Consider the following 20232-nt stretch of genomic DNA (forward strand, 5'->3'; position numbering starts at 1 on the left):
AATTATTTTATATGTAAATTTAACATTCATATCAATTAAAGTATTTTGATTCTACTAAATTTTATTAATTTTATGAATATATAAATCAAAACTTGAGCTTGGGTTATTCGGTATTCCAAAGCGAAAGAGACAGATACTAAAATGAGCGATAAAAGGGAAGCAGAAAGATTGGGAAAAAAAAGGCCAAGAGAGCAGTACGGCGCAGAAGGTGGGTGATAGAAAGGCTAGAATACGGGACGTTTGCATGGGCCCGCTTAGCTTTTCCTCACCCTTCTGTGTTTTTTTTTCTAGTATTCGTCCACATATTTTTTTTTTTTTGGGAATAATGATTACAAAAATTGATTTCTTTAAAAATTCCCAGATATTAATTTAAATAATATTTTTTTCTAATTATATTTTATTTAGATATTTATATTATATAACAATGTTCATTTCACTTTATATTTTAAAAAATAATAGCATATTCTACTTTCTTTCACCAATATTTAAGTATATTTTATTTTTTAATAATTTTAAAAATCATTATATTCTCCTTATAAAGAAGAGAGGAGACATAGAGAAACTGGTCCCCGCATATCCCTAAACTGCCCTCATCGGCATTTAGTTGCTGTTTATATTGTAAGTCCCAACTTGAGAATATTTTGCACGCTTCATAGTCTCTGCTGTCCTCTCATTGTCGATCCACCAAGCTTAGATTTTACTTGCAAAGTTTTTTTACTGCTTTATTTTTCAACACTAAATCATAATTTTAATTTGGATCACAAACTTTTTTTCTTCTCATTAAAAATAATATAATACTAAAAAATGCTTTTTATAATAGTTTTAAAAATATATTTTCTTCAGAAATTTTATAAAATTAGTAAAGAAAAAATTACCTGAAATGAGTCTTAACCTTCAAAACATATTACTATACGCTTTCTAAAAATATTAAGATTTGTTAATAAATTAAATCATGTCATGAAGGAATATTCTGAATACCAACTTTAATTTCCTTCTTATATTATCATTATCATCTGCATGTTTTTGGGAGATGTGAAGCCGACACACACATTAAAAAAAAAAAAAAATCTATTTATTATACTGATTATAATTAAATTTTATTTTTATACAATTCAATATAGAAAGACTTTATCTTGATGATCACATCCAATCAATTCAAATAGTTACAATACTTCAATGGCTAATGTAGCAGGATTGGGCGGTGAGAAAATTTGAAGCCTGAACTCGTTGTCCTTTCGCAAGAGCCACATTCGAGATCGTCTCAAGATAGTTAAAAAAAAAAAAAAAAAAATAAAGAAGGATATCCGTATTAGAGAGAAATATGCACATATCATTGCACATCAATAACATTTCGCAATTTGTTGTAATTGTCAGAAGGAATACTCTTATATGTCTTATTATAATAATATCATAACTATACTCAGTATTAAATTTTATTTTTTTGAAACATTTAATGTCAATTCTAACAAATTCACAACAAACATGCATATTATACATACTCGATTCTAAGATCTCTTTGTTGATAGTCAAAATTCTCACCAAACCAACTATATTTGGCTTTGTTAACAAGTTTTTTTTTTTTCATGGTAGTGACAACGTCATTAGTGAAAATCTGAAAAAAGTAATGTCTTTCTTATTGGCCTCCTTCTTCGTTACCTTAATTTCCTTTATTGTGTAGGTTATGGTTTTGTGTGTGGGCCTCTGCTGGATGTTTGGTTGTTTGGTTTGGACTGCTGCGTTTGGGGTGTTATGTGGTGGTAGGATGTGAAATTTTTGTTGCTTTCGTGGTGAAGGCTACGTTGGGTTTGGTTGGTTTGGGTTTTGCTGGATTAAGAGCCAGATGAGTGTGTTATTTTTGTTGTAGAAGACTGGATGCTTTGGTCGGAGCTTTTGTTGTGTTGTCCTTATCTTCTTTTAGGTGCCTACTTGAGTTTCTTCGGCTCTTGTTACGTTATTTTGTTTGGATTATTATTATAGGTTGGAAAATAGCTTCGGGTTAGAAGTTTTTACTTTGAATGTTTGTTTTAGGGAGCTTCTTATTCCTTAAGAACATGGTAATTTTTTATCAAATAACACAGTCGGCCCCTTTGTGAATTAAAAAAAAAAAAAATTCTCAGCCAACAAGTTAAGATAGTTATGTATTAAAGATTACTTCATCTTGCATTGTGATTAAATTGATTCCATTAATGCTTGTGCAATCACTCATATAATGGTTGCCACGCCATCCTATTAAGCTCAATTATGTTGATACATTTGTCTTGTTTAATAATATTAAATATATATCAATCATATATTAATGCAGATTTTAAACTTAAAAAAAATTATTGATTAGAGTCTTGACATAAATTGACTTAAATTTGCTTTAATCTTATTTAATGATGATTTTTTTCATTCAAATATTTAGAACTATTATTAGCCCTATATATTATATATATTATATAGTATATGAGATTTTACGAATAAGGGTTATAAGACATTAGATCTATTAACTGCAAATGCTTAGTATTACTGGAATTTACTCTCATGAATTTATTTAAAATTTTGATTATCAACACAAAATCGATATTTGTTATTTTTTTTTTTATCTTTTAAAATTTTATTTTGAATGCATAAATATTATCTAGATTTTTTATAAGCAATACATACAAATAAAAATGTATATAAATATTTTTAAGTTCATATGACTCTATTGAATTCACTTTAAAATGAAAATCAATATAGAATTGTATCTCCATACAAAAATAATTGTAAAATTGTGGTGGGAAAATAACTTTATTGAAAACAGTTAGAAAAAGATAATTTTATAGCATAAAAATATAATTAAAAGCAATCAGAAATAGTGGCAAAACATAATTATGATTGCTATTCTAAAACCAAAATAATAAAAAATTCTCCCAAACATTGTAAACTTGCACTATTCTTCAACTTAACAAAAATTTAAATTCTGCCCCTAAAAATCTTGCTTACCTCTTATATCATTTTGAATTATCATAAATAAGTATAATTTGAAAACTTTATATTAAAATTGATGAAGTTTTATAAAATAGTAATAGAACATAAATATTTAAAAAAAAATCTAAGAAAATAACTTGCAAATTCATGTTAGTTTTACTAGAAAAATATTTAAGAATATGTTAATTTGGAGAATAATTCATGAGTATAATTTAACATATCATTTTTATTTTAAAAAAAAAATCACATAAAATATTTTTATAAAAAATTAATCATGAAGAAGGATGGATCAAAATCCTTAATTATATTTTAATATTTATATAATATTAATCATATATATAATTAATTACTTTTATAATATAATCAAAATATAAATAACAGTATTAATTTATTTATTAAAAAAAAAGAAACAAAAAGCTTGGCACTTTTTGTGATTTGACCGCACACCACTACTCTTTCCCTCAGAAACAAAGAGCAGCGCGGCAGCAGCTCCAATAGCAGAAGACAGTCTCTCTCTCTCTGTCGAGTACTACTGCGGGGGACCCACTCCCCATCAGGTCTTTAATTACCTCCTTTGTCCTTTGCCAAATTCCCTCCCTTCCTTTTTCCCCTTCCGTTTGGGAACCGTGTCCAATTTGTTAGCTCCTAATAATTCACCCAATCAGCCTACACCTACCCTTAACTCTATAAATTTTTTTTTTTTACATTTATATCCTATTATCCTTTAAGACAAATTCATACACACAATACAATTATCGATTGTGGCCAGGCTTCTTTCATATGTGTGATTCCAATTTTAAATTTGAATGGGGCTATTTAAGCATTTTGGGGCCTCTATAATAATTATAAATGGACCCTTATTATTTACATTATTGAGGAGCTTGCATATTATCCTAAGTTTGGAAAGTGCTTACAGATCTAAAGAATTTTATAGCCTTGTTTGAACTCAACGCTGACAATCACTATTAACAACCAATATCGTCTGACCACCATTGTTCGAATGCTATTATTTGACAATCATTGACTGCCCGTTATTGCTTTTTCATGCTTTCATATAACTATTGTCGTCCAACTATCATCATCAACCACTAATGCCTGACTATTTTCGTCACTCTTTAACTTGATCTATAAGCTTGTGTTCAATACTTCATAATTATATCTTCTTCAATTGAGAAGAAGAGCAGATTGCTTTAAACTTAGGTTAGATCTAATTAATTAATTTTTTTTTTTTTGAATTTTCATCTACAACTTATATTGCATCTCTTATAAAATTATCCTATTTGTGTTCGTATTGGATCTTTATACAATAATATCAACTAGAATTTTCTAACATGCAACATTAATATTAGTTTAACCTTATCTGCATTAAATAAAAATAAACCTTATTTTATTATTGAATATTTTTTTATAAAAAAAAATATTGATATTATGGCATTTGAGTGTAACATCAATTCTTTAATTCTTTTTTTAACTAATGCTTGCGTGCAATTTTTTTTTTAAATGGGTATCTACCCGCTGCCACCTCCATATATAGGAGGCGCTTTACGGCGTAACTAATCTCTCGACGAGCCTACTAATCGTTAGCCCCACAAGCGTAAGACCCACAATTATTTGATTAATAAATATCAATATTATCATAATAATTGCCTTTATTGTTGCCTCAGTAAATAGGAAAATCCCTTAACAACCTATCTCCATACCACCACTATGATTCTCTCCTGAAGCCATGAGCTAGCTCCTCCATCGTACTGAGCTCTGCGTCGTAATTCGTGGCAAGAACCTCGATAGAGGTGATGAGGGAGAGCACAGAAAGTCAGCGAGCTGGCTGTGGAAGTCAACTATGCCGAGCCGGCACAGCTAGAGCTGACTCTGCCGATCTTGTCGAGCCATGCTAGAACTGAGCTTAATTTCTTTTAAAGACATAATAATTAAATTCCTATGATTTCAACCAAATTTTAGAAAGCAAAACAATATATTTCTCGTTTTGTTATTTAGGGAATATATATTTGTCGTACGACTATATCTTGCATTATATGAATAAGAGAAATGAATGTGACATATTTATTATGGAAATATATAATGTAGATATGTATTCAATATGATATTATAAATTTATAATATTACATTTTAAAATTATATCATATTTATTAAATTAAATAAATATGAAATGAATTTATATAATTTTTATGTACTTGAAAGTTTGAGTTGGTAAAATGTGTGTTTTTACGTCTTAGTGTTATACAAAAATTCAGCACGCACAGATAAAAATAATAAGAGAAAAAAATTTATGTGAAAACCTGAAGAGGAAAAAAATCATGGGGCCTAACCCAATTGACAAATATGTAGTAAGTGATACAAGAATTCTCCTTTCTTCGCTGTTGAAGGAGAAATGGAACAAATTCTGATTTTCACTAAGGGAGACTACATAAATAAAGTGTCTGCGAAGGGATAGTTAATACCCAACAACAGAGCTTGATTTTTTCAATAGGAGTTATAGAAAAAAGTTGACCATAGGTGGACAGCTATACCCAACAAAAAGGTTAAATCTTGTTAGTATTCCCGATATGGTGGTGCTTTTTGATGATGATCATTAATTTGATGGAGATGTTTGTCATCGATGGCAATAGCTTGTGGTGATTTTTTACCGTGATGATTGAAAAATACAACAAAGCTCTCTCTATTCTTCCTCTCCTCCCCTTGTGTAAAGAAGAGAGTTTTATTTATATGCTTTTTTATGGCCATTTGGGTAATATAAAATAAAGAAAATAAAAGTAGTATTAATTAGATATTAAATTGTTGTGTCCTGGAGTATTCGCGGTAGAGAAATATAAAATTTAGCATCATAGTGTTGTACGAAAATTCGGCATGCAATTAGATAAGAGAAAGGGCGTAGCATTTATAAGACATCAAGATTTTTACGTGAAAAACTCCTGAAACAGGGAAAACCCATAGGGCCTAGTCCAGTTTGAATGAATCCACTAGTATTGCAGTTGATTACAAATGAGGTTCTTCCTTGAGGGAAGGCCTTAGCTTGATGTACATCTTATAGAATACATTACATGGTGGGAATACAAAGAATCTCAGTTGATGTGTTGATTTAGTCGGAAGGACAATAGCCAGTGGTCGACGTAAACCTGAAGGACTATGGTCGGTCGGTGACGTAACCCTGAAGGATTGTAGTCGGTGGGCGTCGTAAGCCTGAAAGACTGTAGTCGGCGGGCAACAGAGGTCGGAATGACTATTGTTTGACGATGGAGGTCAGAAGGATTGTAGTCGGTGGGTGATGGAGGTCGGAATGACTGCAGTTGGTGGGCGATGTAAGGCAGAAGGATCGTAGTCTACGGGAGACGGAGGTTGGAATGAGTATTGTCTAACGACGGAGGTCAGAAGGACTATAGTTAGTGGACGAAATAAGCCTGAAGGATTGTAGTCGGTGGGTGACGTAAGCCTGAAGAACTGTAGTCAGTAGGCGACATAAGCCTGAAGGATTGTAGTCGGCGGGCGACAGATGTTGGAAGGATTGTTGTCTGACGACGAAGGTCAGAAGGATTGTGTCAGGTAAAAATTCAACACTGGATAGAAATCCCACATTGGATAGATGTCTGGTGAAAATCCGACAACGGGCATAAGTCCGGCATCGGGTAGAAATATGACGACGAGTGGAGGTACGACGTCAAGTAGAATTCTGAATTCAGTCGATGGATGGAGAAAACTCTGACGTTACTTGAAAGCCAGGCGAAACTCAGGCGGCACTTAAAAGTGGGGCAGAACTCCGGCATCACTTGAAAGTCGAGCGAAACTCTGGCGTCACTTAAAAGTTGGGTGGCCAAGGAGGAGTTACTTCCCTCCTCTTCTTCTCTTCCTTATTGGTTCCGGCCCCCCCCCCCCCTCTCAAGAGAAATGTGGGGCTATTTATAGTTTTTTAGGATGACATGACCCGTAAATAGGATGAGGATAAAGGCAAATGTGGAGTGGTTCGATGGACGGCCGATATTGAATCCCTTGATCATGTACCATTTGTCAGACATTTGAAGATTTTAATGATGTCAGAATTCGATGATCTTGGGCTCATTGGATTCTTTTCGTCGAGACGCTCGATTCGATTACAAGCATGTCATGTTTAAAAACTGTTTGGTAACTTAAATTGTGGTTTGAGCTTTTCAACAGTGTTTCGAGATCGAGTCCTTGATTTGGAACTGTTTGGGCTCGGATTGAGTCGAATTTGGTGTCGTTGGGTTCGTATTTTTGAGACAATCATTTCCACTGTAAGTTTGCTGAAATCAGAGTTCAGATGATCCCAAATTTAATTTTTGAAGTTTTCAATTGATTTTTGCCTCTGTCCAATCAAGATAATTTGTTGATGATATATCATTATTTAAGTAATTGATATGTTACCAAAAATATTATCTTGATCGAGCTCGAATCTTGAAGCACTACAGGAAAATCATCCATTTCCGACGGCCTTTTTCGGCGAAAATTGAGCCTTTTCCGGCGGTTGTAATTTTCCGACGATTTTCCGGCGGTCAAAATGACGCAGGAAAATAAAATACCTGCGTTTTTTTCCGGCGGCAAATTACCGCGCTGGTGCCGAAAAAGTGGCAGCCGGAACGCCGCCGGAAATTAGTGATTTTCCTATAGTGAAGCATATTCAAGTTGGAAACTTCCAACATTAAATTTGAGACCATTCAAACTCCAATTTCAGCAAACTTATAATCAAAACAAATATCTCAAGAAGACTAACTCAATGGCATGAAAATCAGTCCAATCCAAGCTCAAATGGGACAAAATCAAGGGACCAAAACACATTTGAAAGGATTAAATCATAAATCAGATGACAAATGATATCCAAATATAACATTTTCATAGTCCGCAACATCAATATATTTTTAAATAAAAAGAATAAATAGCATAACATGTATTATTTATGTAATATAATTTAAAGTTAAAACCTATTATTCAATGCACTTATATTGAACATCTCCATGCATTGTTTTTTCTTATTTCTTTTAATTATTTTATATTAATTTGTTTAAAACACATGTTCAGCCTATATCAAGCAACTGCACCTATAATCCATGTTTGATTATTTTATATATTTGATTAATTATTAAAGCATCATGCATGAAAAATAAATTAAAAAATAAATCATTTAAAGTACTATCATTTTATCATGCATGAAAATAAATAAGAGTTTTGAATGATAAATTTTATTTCTTAAATCACAATCAATAATATTATCATAAATTTGATAATCACACAAAATAATATAAGAAAAATTATAATTAGAAGGAGAATTTTCATTCTCCAAAAAGAAAAAATAAACTCCAACAGTTTCCTCTCTGGTCCCAATATATTCATTAATAAAAATGAAATTCAAAATACTAATAACTCTAAATAAATACAATTAATTGAAATCTTATTAATAATTAAAGTAAATAATAGTGATCTTATTAATAATTAAAGTTTTATGTTATGTAGCTGAGCAGGGTCTTATTAATAAATCAAGCTTTTATTGGGCTAAACCTAACTTTTGATACAAATCTAGCTTATATGGCAATGTAGGTGAAATTTAGGCCTCTTATTTCGCCAAAATTGAATCAAAAGGTTTCAATCAAGATGGCTACCTATAGGCATATTAACTACTTTCTGGCTTCCCCTTCACCTGCTACTAACATTTTAATTATATATATTACATAAATTAGGTAATACAATTCAACTAAGTCTTCATTTGAAACAATTTTCTTACTGTTTTCTTAAACAATTTTTAGCATAAAATTTTCTTGAAAGTAGCGAGTGGTAGGATTATAATCAAATAAGTGTATTTGATGAGTAATTTGATACTCATTCATATAAAATATTTTATTTATTTTCATTTATTTAAGCAATCAAATAAGTTTAAACAAAATGATGAATGTTCTTCGCATTAATGAATAAATTTGCATGATCGCTGATTTATTATGTTTAGGGTTTAGGAATTCAGTAGGATACTCGAAGACCCTTACTGATTTTATCTCAATGCATAATATTTAATAATATTAAAAAAAACATTTTACAAATCAGAGTGATGACAAATATAAAAATCTCATAAAAAAAACAAAATTATTATAAAGATCTCAGCCCCTAATGTGCTTGTGATGTAGGCTGTGTGAGTAGGTGGAGCTTAATTGGGTAGCTAGGCCCAAATAATACTACTCATGTGGGTTCGGCCGATAGAAAAAGGCAAGTTAGAGTTGCTTTCATCTTCTATTCTACCGACAAAATCATCCCACCTAATCATGAAAGGGATTTAATTATTTATTATTTTTATACACAAGCCTTTGGATTGGGTCCCATCCCTCATTTTCATGAAAAAATAAAAAATAAAACATGAAATCATGAACACTCTTAAGTGCCTTGGGCCATCTTCTTCTTATGGCTACTCTACATATACATACATAAAAATTAGAATTCTATAATCTAGCAAGTTGCTTAACCAATCCCAAACAAAGCCTAAATCAATATCTAGCATGTTGCTTAGCATATTTTTAAGCTATTTCGTAAGAAATTGGAACATATTACCACCAGAAATTTGCCATTTGTGGTCGATAAAGATAGTCAACATTTGTCAAGATAAGTTGATATAGGGAAAGGAGGTTGATTATAGTGGCAATGATGAGGAGCACGAACTCATTGTGAGGATCAGTGAATTGACGAAAAGAAAAAAAAAATGAATGGAAGGAACTAACAACATAATGATTTATTCAAAATAATCTGCAATTGATTAACAACTTAGGCTTCGTTTGAGGCAGTTTTTTTACTGCTTCTTAAAGCAAAATTTTTGTACTAGAAAGCTGCTTTAAGAATCAGTGAGAAAGCCGTCCCAAACGAAGCCTTAGTCAAAAATCTAACCGTAAAATTCAATATACGCGTTCGATTTCGCTGTCACTCACCGATTCGCTCACTATACAATAACAATCACGTAGCCTTCTCAATACGTGATTAATGCATGATATCATGCGAATTTTAATACAATTTGGTAATATATATCTAACATTGAAGGCATTAAATACATACAATATAGCAAGAATTGATTTGGGTGGTCAAAATTTTTGATGTTTTTTTCTGCTAAAATTTTGTCATGTTCTAATGGTGCCTGAGCTTGCTGTACCTCGTACCCGATCAATGTATTTGAGATTGATGGATCAATGGAAAGGAATCAATCAACTATTTCTTTTGGGAAAGGGTGGATATCACTCGCATGCAGCCAGCCTGCAAATAATGGCGAACAATTAATCTAACTGGTAATTTAATTTGTCTCATTCTTTTGTCTTTTGTGACTCATAAATCATCTAGAAACAAATATTTGTATAAATTTCATTAATTTCATATCGGTATATATCCTTTATTTAAGTGTTTAATAATGGAGAAAGGAAAATGAAACTGCCCATATGAGAAATTTACTTGTTGGAACACCAATAGTAGCATTAAGTAGATATGCATGGACATCCCCCCTTTATAGGAAGCTTTTAATGCTCAAGATATGCCATTTTTTTTTTTTAGAAATTTTAGTTTGTTTGGCAAGAAAAAAATGTGATTATGATGTAATTTGATTTATTATTTGTTTGCTAGATTAGGAGTTGTTGATAAGATTTTCGCTATGTTAGTATCGTTTACGAGGTTGTTTGATTTGCTGAAAAAAAATGCATTGTGAAAAAAATGAAGTTTATTGAGTAGTGTATTATAAATATTAAAGTTGGGTGATTGGGTGCACAATAAGGCTTCTTTTGGGACGGTTTTTTGTAGCTTTTTAAAGCAATTTTAGTACAAAAATTAAAATATTTGTACTAAAAAGCTACTTTAAGAAGCGGAAAGAAAACCGTCCCAAATAAAACCTAAATACAAGAGATTTTTTTATTTTTTATTTTACTTAGAAGTAAAAAAATGAATATAAAATCTAGCATGCACTAGTGGTTAGTGATGCTGGTAGTGAGCAACAGTGATGTTGATAAGTAATAGTGAGTGGCAGTGGTTGGTGGTGGGCGACAAAAATCGAGAGGCAACGGTGGCCAACAGCGTAGCTATGGGTGGTCGTAGTGACAACAATTTGTGGTGTTTTCATAACCAACCAAACCGATTGAGCTTTGAATATATCATAAATGACAAATAAAGCAAGTGTAAAATTCATTATTTTTTTACTTTACATTTCTTCTGCATCAAATCAAATATCAATAGTTTTAAAATCTTGCATTTATAATACTTTTCATGCACTAATATTTTTAAGAAATTGATAATTATTCCATACTTTAAATCAAATATTTATTTAGTGCTGTTATTTTTATCTCTGATTGATCACACTGGGCATTATTGTGGGACATTTTATTTCTGGCTTTTCACGCTCTTGGCCGAGTACTGCGTCCGTATTCTTCCCGCTCTCCTTGGCATTTCCACAAACATCTAAGCTGCGTTGTGATGTTAAGCTTTTGGTGGTTCGGAACACAAGAGATCGCGAACTTCCGACTCACCAGTGATGTTTTCTAAGCCTCGGGATTCTTTGATTTGATCGAAGGTTAAGCTGCCTATGAGCAATTGACGCCAAGTCCGAACTCGGAAAGAACGATGCAGGATCATCTTCATCGCTCAGCTTAGCCCATATGAACTGATTTAAGGTTACCTATCGTCTCAATTTTATTTACTTACTCGTACTTCGTTGTTTCTTTTAGGAAATCGGTGCTTTCTCAGCTAAAATTTCAGGTATATTCTACATTCCCATCACTGCTATGTTTTCTAAACGAATTCTAGTTGCAGAGTTTATTGGACTAATTTTAGTATTCCTGCTAATTTTTTTTTCCTTCAGTAATTTTTTTTAATTAGTATGATTCTGCTTTCTTAATCTTGGTATACGTATGTGTTGAGGATTACACAATTTAAGCTCTTTATTCAGTCACTATGTCGATGCTGTCCTGCGGGCCACTGTTTTCCGCTGTTTTTTTTTCAATTGGATTGCCCGATGCAGCGCTCAATCACTTCCGGTCTTTGCTGCTGCTACTTGCTGCCTTTTTGGCTGTTTGTTCTTGTTCTTGCCGCAGCTGTTGATTCCTTTTTCTACTGCTGACTGCATCCCTCTTATCTGCTCGCCACCTCTGTTGCAGTTCCATCCCTGACTAAGTTATTATGTCGATTCCTGCCATTTCTACTACTGTTTCGCACATTATGGCCTCATGTTTAAGGTAATAGCCATCCTATTCTGACTTATATGTACTGGTCGATTCCTGATTTCTTCAGTAATTTTTTAATTGAATTTTATGGGGAAATTTCTGAGGAATTCATGCTGACTGTTTCAAACTTGTTCTTCTTTGAGTTTATTTTTATAGATATTGTAATTTTTTTTTGTTGGTCATTTGAAAGTTGCAAATAGGAATATCAAATCGTGAAATGTCTTATACTGACATGAGGTCTAGTTCTTCTCTTTTGGTGATTTATATTCTTATTATTGTCTCTTGAATTATTTAGTCAATGATTTTGCATGATTATTGAAATTTTAACAAGCAAATTAAATTTTGGGTTTTCTTTTTTAAGTTTGAATTTAATTTGTTGCTGGAATTTTATTTTGATTACTTTTTTGTGTGCAAAATTTTAGATTTTGGCATGTTAAATTATTTTTTGGAAAGAATAGAGCATGTTCTTATCCTTATATTTGATGGACAAAGTTTCTGTAAAAATTATGAAATAGTAACTTGTTGATTGTGGTTTTATTTGTTTTTTTTTATCTTCCATCTTATCATAATTTGCTTTAGAAATTCTAGGCCCTCGCTCAACATACATTTAATTAGTATTATATCGTAATTTAGATTTAGAGTCAATTATCAAAATACATTAACAAATCACCAGTAGGATGGTGTTCTAAATATTTTGCAAGAACAATTGGAAGAGTTCTTAACATATCTAGACTAACTAAGTACTATCATAAATCAAATTAATGAGTAACTTTTTCTGGTAATTAATTAATGAGTGACTTGAAACATTAGAAACTAGCCAACTACCCTTACATGAATTAAATAATGAATCTAGCCTAAATGAAGAAATCATTAACAATAATATCATGAGTCATTATAGGGATTTCATCAATGAAAAGTATGATAAGCATTGACAACAACCCTATATATATTTATTGACAACAACCCTAGATGTGCTATCGATGATGACATAACTAGGGTAATGTTTCTACTTATGATGAAAGGACATATTCTAAAGCTAATTTCTCTAATTGGATAATTTATGGATAATTTCTTTAATTTATTGGTAAATGATGTTAAGAGAGGGACAAGCATAATTTAAAAAACTAAAACTTATTTGTCAAGCAAAGATTTGTTGGGTAGGTGAATACTTATAAAGGGCATGCTTGTGGTTAGAATCTATAGTGACATAAGATGAAATGGAAATATTATTAAAAAAATATTTACCTATTTTTTATTAGGATCGGCCACTTACTCAATGAGTTTAAATCACTTAAACAAGGAATTAATACTTGAGTCTAGTTTCATGAATAAATTCAAGGATTCTTACTCTTTCTTTGTATTCAATGCTAATTGTATGCAATTATGACACTATATTGTCAACATGATTCACAGTAGTAAGCCCAACAACAACCCTTTAAATTTTTTATTTGCTCTCATGCATCCCTCTGACCCCTCTTATGTTCAAAGCCCCACCAACGCTAGTCAGTCCATTCTTAAAATGGGTTTAATCACTTATTTGCCTCAACTGATTTCTTTTTTCTAATTTCAAAATCGTTCTCAATACTCATAATCATCCAACTTGAAGGTGACAAATCCTGAAACCATTCAAGGCCAACGTATTTGATGGCTATCTTGACGATTCTAGTACCAAACTAGCTAAACAAATTATCAATGATAATGGAAGCATCTCTCCTAACCCCCTTCACAGATATATGCTCTGTGACCAAATATTGTTAAAGCTTTCAATTTGACAATATCATTTTATTACTCTATGTTCTTCTATAATCTTGATTTGAAATATAGACTACTATAGAAAGACTGGTTCCATCCAGCAACTGTTCTTGCATTCTTCATCTCAAAAATGAGTTTTATCACATTCAAATAAGAATTGCACTATGACCCAATGTATCTCAAATATCAAAGCAAAGATTGCAATAGTAATTGTTAGTCTAGCACTCAACACAGAAGATGTATGTCATCCTTTACACTCTCAATGGTCTTCCTACCACTTATCAGACATTTAAGATTGTCATTCGCACTAATTTACAGCCATTGAATCTTGATGATCGTTACTCGCTTATTTGCAATGAATAGTTGAATATTGCTTTTGAAACTACTAGACATTTAGCTATTACAGCCACATTTGATACCCAACTTGTTTTGAATGTTGTTCATAGAAGGGGTAGATGGGGTCTCTTTCCTTGCCAACACTAGTAGAGGATGTCATCCCTTTAATAATCATTGAGCAGGCTGAACTTCACAGACATCAACTCGCGTGATTGTGTTATCATCATTTGTCAAATATGCTGAAAATTTGGGCATACTGCTTTTGAATGTTCGCTTCGTGCAATTATATCATATTATCATGTCAACCAGGCCAATACTCTAGCTCCATTCACAAATACTTTTTATTCTAAATCCAACTGTTATTTGGGCTCCGAAACTTCATCTGATTTACTCATTGATTCATCACAAATTTAGTTTCCTTAGGCTACAAAAGTCCTCAACATGTGGCCATTGGTAATAGTCAAACTTCTCCGATTACTCAAATTAGGCAAGGTATTCTTCCCACACCAACCTTAAGTTCCTATTATCTCAACTCTTTTACGTTCCCAATTTTTCTCATAACTTCTTTGTAAAAAAACTCACTACCGATTACTCGAGAAATAATTTTTTTATGCTTTGAATTTTACCATAAAAGATCGGAAGTGCCACCAAACTCACCTCCATGATCCCAACCATCATGAACTCTATCCAATTAACGATGCCTTCACATCTCCAAATCCATCGCATCCAACTAGTCTTCTTACACAAATTCAATCCCCAACCTTTAAAATCATAGGTAGAGTCACCCTTCATCCTCCACACAATCTCTGCTGGCCAAAAATCATTCCGCTATTTGCTCCTCTTATAAGTTGTAGTATTATTCTTCTTGTGCTCAAGCTAAAAGTCATTGGATACTATTTACATATTCTTGCACTCAAAGTTCTTCTTCTTAAGGAATTATTCACTCTGATGTCTCCTGAATTATATAAAATACAAAATACAAGTACTATGCATTTTTGTTATTATTATTTTTTTTTTCTAGGTTATCCAATGTGCATAAAATCGAAAACCACCTTTAAATTTTTCCAATTTAAACATCTTGCTACACAACAACTTAATGCTAAACCCATTTTTTCAATAATAATACTAAACCCTAAATAATTGGATTAGATGGTGGTGTTGAGTATACCAACCACACATCCCTACAACTTCTTGCAAATGTTGTCATCCATCAAAATAGTTTCTCATACACTTCGGAATAAAATGGTCTCTCTTAATGCAAACACTATCACATTATAGAAACTATTCACACTTAATGTTTGATGCTAATCTACCACACATTATTTGGGTAGAAGCATTGCTCACGACAATTTACCTCATTAACTAGTTGCCTTCTCCCACCACTCAGAATTTATCTCCATATCAACTGTTCTACAAACAATTACGATGATGCACCCTCCTCAAAAAATTTGGGTTATCTATGCTATCCATAATTACATCCCTAACCAACAAATAAATTTGTTCTCAAATCTGCTCCCTAAAGGTTGCAAATGCCTAAATCTATCGGCACGCAAAATTCTTACCTTATTAAGCATGTTTTCTTTCAAGAGAATAGATTTCCCTATCATCATAACAAATTTGCTCAACCAAATAATACTCCTATAATTTTTGCTCCACCCCTAATACTTGCACCAGCTTCCATTTCAATTGTGTTACCCAAAATTAAATTTTTCCCCAATTGCACCTTTGAACTTGCTCATAGATATCTTTTGAACTCCGAATTGCTTCAATTATATATTAGAAAAATTATGCATATGCTATCTAAACTTAGATATTTATAAAAGTAATATCTAATTCAAAAATATAAATAATTGTGCTTGAATGTCTCATGAAAAATATAAATTAAAATTTGATGTGAATTGTTTTGATGCTTTTGTTTATTTTGTTTTTATTGTTCGACTCAATATAAAGATTCTGAAGTGAATCAAAATTATTTGGTAGTTCATTTTCCTTACAAATTTGTTGCAGTGTAATTCAATCTTATAAGGGAGAGTGGATAGTTTTAACTAGCTACTTTTGAGAGAGGAAGAGAGGGGGAATCTCAAATTTTCATTATCTTAAATAATAAGGCCTTAATTTATAATTGTTAAACTTTGAAGTATAAATTGGAGGCTATTATAAAGCTTTTAATGGATGCTACAATAGAATTTTAAATGGAGACTATCATAAAGCCTACAATGGAGGTTATCATAAAAATTTACAATAGAGGCTACAAAAGTCTTTAATAGTAGTTGTTTCTTAATAATAAAAAGTAAACTTTTCATTAAATAAGCCCATATGAACTTTGCTAGGAAAATATTACACAACTACAAGCAAATAAAGAGAATGGGAGAAGATAAAGGAAGAACTTCTCATAGTACAAAAGAGAAATAGAAGTATCATCAACAATTTACTCTCATGTTCAGCCCTCATCAATTTCAGTCAAGAACATCGATAAAGTACTATTATTTTCTTTATTCATATGCAATCTAATATATATCAATTTATCTCTTTTGAAGGTTAGTGAATATTTGATTTTTATGTGATCAAAGATGTAGGTGAATCTAATCGAGCTTCAAATTTTAAAGTATTTTCCTTGAGATCTTTGGTGTGGTTAGTCTCTCATTCTCATTTTGTATTTTCTTGAAATTCTATCATTTGTATTAGATATCTGATTTAAGAAACTTTCAAATTCGAGCATGGAAGATGAGAATCTCAAAATTTATGTTCAATGGCCAAAACTTCGAGTTCTAGAAGATACATATAGAAGACTATCTGAAGGAATGGAATAAATCACTATTAGTCAATCAGAAAGAGTGGAAGTTAATGGATAAACAAGTTCTAGACTTCATTCATTAATCCGTTAGTATGAATGTCTCCTTCAACATCCTTAACGAGTTGAAAATAATAGGTGTTACAAATGTGCTCTCTAATATGTATTAAAAAAAACCCTTCATAGTAAATATAATATACATAATGCGCAAGTTGTTCAATCTCAAGATGTCAAAAGTAGCTTCAATGACTAATCACATCAAAGAGTTCTTTATTCACTAGCTAATTGAACTCTATCAATATCCAATTTGATGATGAGATTCATACTTTGGACTTACTCTCAACATTGCCCAAGAGCTAAATATTATGGGTATTTGAGATGTTACAATCAAGACAACAATTGAGAACACTTAAGCTAAATTAAGAGTAGGTATATCCCTGGATTAAGAAGAAACCTTATCTTTATTGAGCAATTAGCTACATAAAGATGTCATTGCAGCTTTTAATGATGACACTTGAATTCAAATAATAAAAGATGTCTTGGTGATTTCTCAATGTAATAGGCAATATTTATATTACTACCAATACTTAGGTTTCATTTGGGACGATTTTCTTATGCTTTTATTTGAACTAGAAATTTTTTATAAGAAAGTTGTTTTAAAAAGCAATAAAAATTTTGTCAAAAATGATGCCTTAAACGTTTACAATAGCCATTAATGCAAAGGCGGATTTAAACACATTGCATCAAATGTTAAATGTGTGAGAAGTTGTGGTGACACATCACATATGATATATGATATAGATTAACTACACATAGGCCCCGATGTTTCTCTCCCAATCTCTGGGGTGTGCTAGGGCTTCGCCCTAGCTGCCCCCTTGCGGCCTCTTCTCCGCCTCCCGTGTTAGGCGCTTCTCCTCGTGTGCCTCAGGGAAGTTACTTATCCTTGTTTTTCTGCTGTTTTCACCTTCGTTTGCGTCCTTTTGGTTTGATGGCGCCTCCCAATTTTGTGGATCCTGGTTTTTTGGTTGGATTCTCTTCTCTTTCGTTTAAGGATGCTCTTTCTAGTGTGTCGGCTTCTTCCATTGCCTTTCCCGAACTTAAGGTATCTTCATATAGGGGTATGTCTGCTTTGTGGATTTTGGAGGCAGAAATCCAGTCTCTTGTCGCTCCTTTTGAATTTGCTCTGGTTGGAAAATTTTCTGGCTGAATGCCATCTCTTGATGCTATTAGGAATTTCTTTTTCAATCTCAAGCTCAATGGCGATGTTTCTGTCACTATTCTTAACCAACAGAACGTGTTGATTAAGCTCTTTAACGATTTGGATTACTGTAGGGTCTTTACTTATAGGTCTTATTTTTGTGAGTAATTGTTATATGAAATTGATAAAATGGTCTCCTACTTTGAATATTGAGATTGAATCGCCAGTTATACCCATCTGAATTTCTTTCCCTAATCTTCGGCCTCATTTGTTTGCCCCGCTTCATAATCTGTTGGGCTCTGAGTAAATGCCTCTTGAGCTCTTCCAACACCTGATCTCTTTCCTTCAAATGCTGATCCACTGCCGATACAGGAGTACTTTTATGGCTATAGTGTACCAGATGTGGGGGGTCCCTACCATATAACACCTTAAAAGGTTCTGTCTTTGGTAAACCCTTAAAAATTGATAAATGCGACCTCCACTGGTTCACGTCCGTATGTTGCTTGCATTTTGGTTGAACTGGATGTGACCAATCATTACCTTGATAAAATTTGGATTGGCCCGGATAACATTGGTTATGTTCAATCTGTGGTTTTGGAAGATTTTCCTGAGTATTGTGCGCAATGTTTCTCTTTGGGGCATTTGAAGGCTGGTTGTAGGATTCTACACCCTCATCTTGACTCCTCTTCCTTGCCTCCATCTTCTCTTGTTGTTAATAATACGATGGAGGAGGGTGGAGTTGTTGCTTCTATGCTCCCTGGCCCTGTGGTGGTTCCGTCTGTCCTTGTGGCTCCGGATGGTATTGTTGATGTTGATTCTGCTGTACACGGTTTACCTGCACCTTCTAATTGTCATGTTTCTCCTGTTACTGTTTCTTCTGTTTTGCCTTCTTTAGGAGGGTCTCCTGTTGGTTTGGTTGAATTGGTTACTGTGTTGGATTCCTCTATTAATGTCGGGTTGGTTCGATCTTCTCCTGTTCTTTCACCTGCTGCCTATTCCCCTACTGCCTATGCCCCTGTTGATTGTCCTGAAGTTGATGGTGAATTGGTGGTGTATGGTGGAGTGGATGGGGTTGTTTCCCCTAATGTGGCTCCTGCCACTGTTGTTGTGTTTGATATTAATTATTGTGTGAATATTAATGATAGTCCTAGTTACGTGGATGATGGGGTTTTGGCTATTGGAAAGTCTGCCTATTCAGTTGATAATGGTGAAGAAACTTTGGCTATTGTTGGAGAGGTAGGTGTGGAGGTGCCTATTTCGGTTATCTCAAATGCTAATTTGTTTGCACATCTTAGTAGAGATTCGGTTAGATGACAATGCAATTGGTTGCAGGATAACATGTCGGTTTCTAGTGGGGAGGATGACACCATTCTCGAAACGGGCTCGCTCGATAAGTTTGTTTCGCAACGTAAACGAAAATCCGAGAAGAAATGATTTCCTTCTTGTGTTGGGTTTTTTCTGTTCTTCGTTACTTTGGTTGCTTTGTTGGTTCGATTCGGAATGAACGATGAGGAAGCCGTTCTGCTGCATGCGCCGTGGATGGCCAGAGTTGGTTGGCAACTTGGGTGGCTCGTTTTGATGATTTGGCTGATTCTCGTTTTGGATTTTGTTTTCCTCCACGGATGGTCCCACCCTGATAACTCGATGTCGATCTGAGTCCGATAGTCTCTGATGTTCCCCTTCCTATTTTCAATTTGTTTTGCTACTGCTTCTCTTTGATTGTAATTTTACTGATGTGACCTAGTGATGGTTTTTTATTGTATCATTTTCATTTAATGGAATATTTTTTTTGTTAATATAAATAAATAAATTATATATATATATATGTGTGTGTGTGTGTGTGTGTGTGTGTGTGTGTGTGTGTGTGCGTGCGTGTGTGTGTGTGTGTGTGTGTGTGTGTGTGTGTGTGTGTGTGTGTGTGTGTGTGTGTGTGTGTGTGTGTGTGTGTGTGTGTGTGTGTGTGTGTGTGTGTGTGTGTGTGTGTGTGTGTGTGTGTGTGTGTGTGTGTG

General features: G+C 33.0%; 1 protein-coding gene and 1 long non-coding RNA gene across 2 annotated transcripts in view; both read left to right on the top strand.

The window, feature by feature from the left end:
• The first annotated feature begins 12024 nt into the window (after window positions 1–12024).
• LOC110093868 overlaps window positions 12025–20232 on the top strand; it is a 10024-nt gene continuing 1816 nt past the window's right edge. Inside the window, exon 1 of the long non-coding RNA XR_003700855.1 lies at window positions 12025–12158. This is a non-coding gene — a long non-coding RNA (uncharacterized LOC110093868). The remainder of the gene's footprint in view (window positions 12159–20232) is intronic.
• On the top strand, window positions 12582–20019 carry LOC110093867. Its single transcript, XM_028695174.1, has 2 exons — window positions 12582–19459; window positions 19556–20019. The coding sequence occupies exons 1-2, from the start codon at window positions 18947–18949 to the stop codon at window positions 19655–19657; spliced, it is 615 nt and encodes a 204-aa protein (XP_028551007.1). The 5' UTR covers window positions 12582–18946; the 3' UTR covers window positions 19658–20019.

This window comes from Dendrobium catenatum, unplaced genomic scaffold (genome assembly GCF_001605985.2).
Source record: "Dendrobium catenatum unplaced genomic scaffold, ASM160598v2 fragScaff_scaffold_621, whole genome shotgun sequence".
NCBI lineage: Eukaryota > Viridiplantae > Streptophyta > Magnoliopsida > Asparagales > Orchidaceae > Dendrobium > Dendrobium catenatum.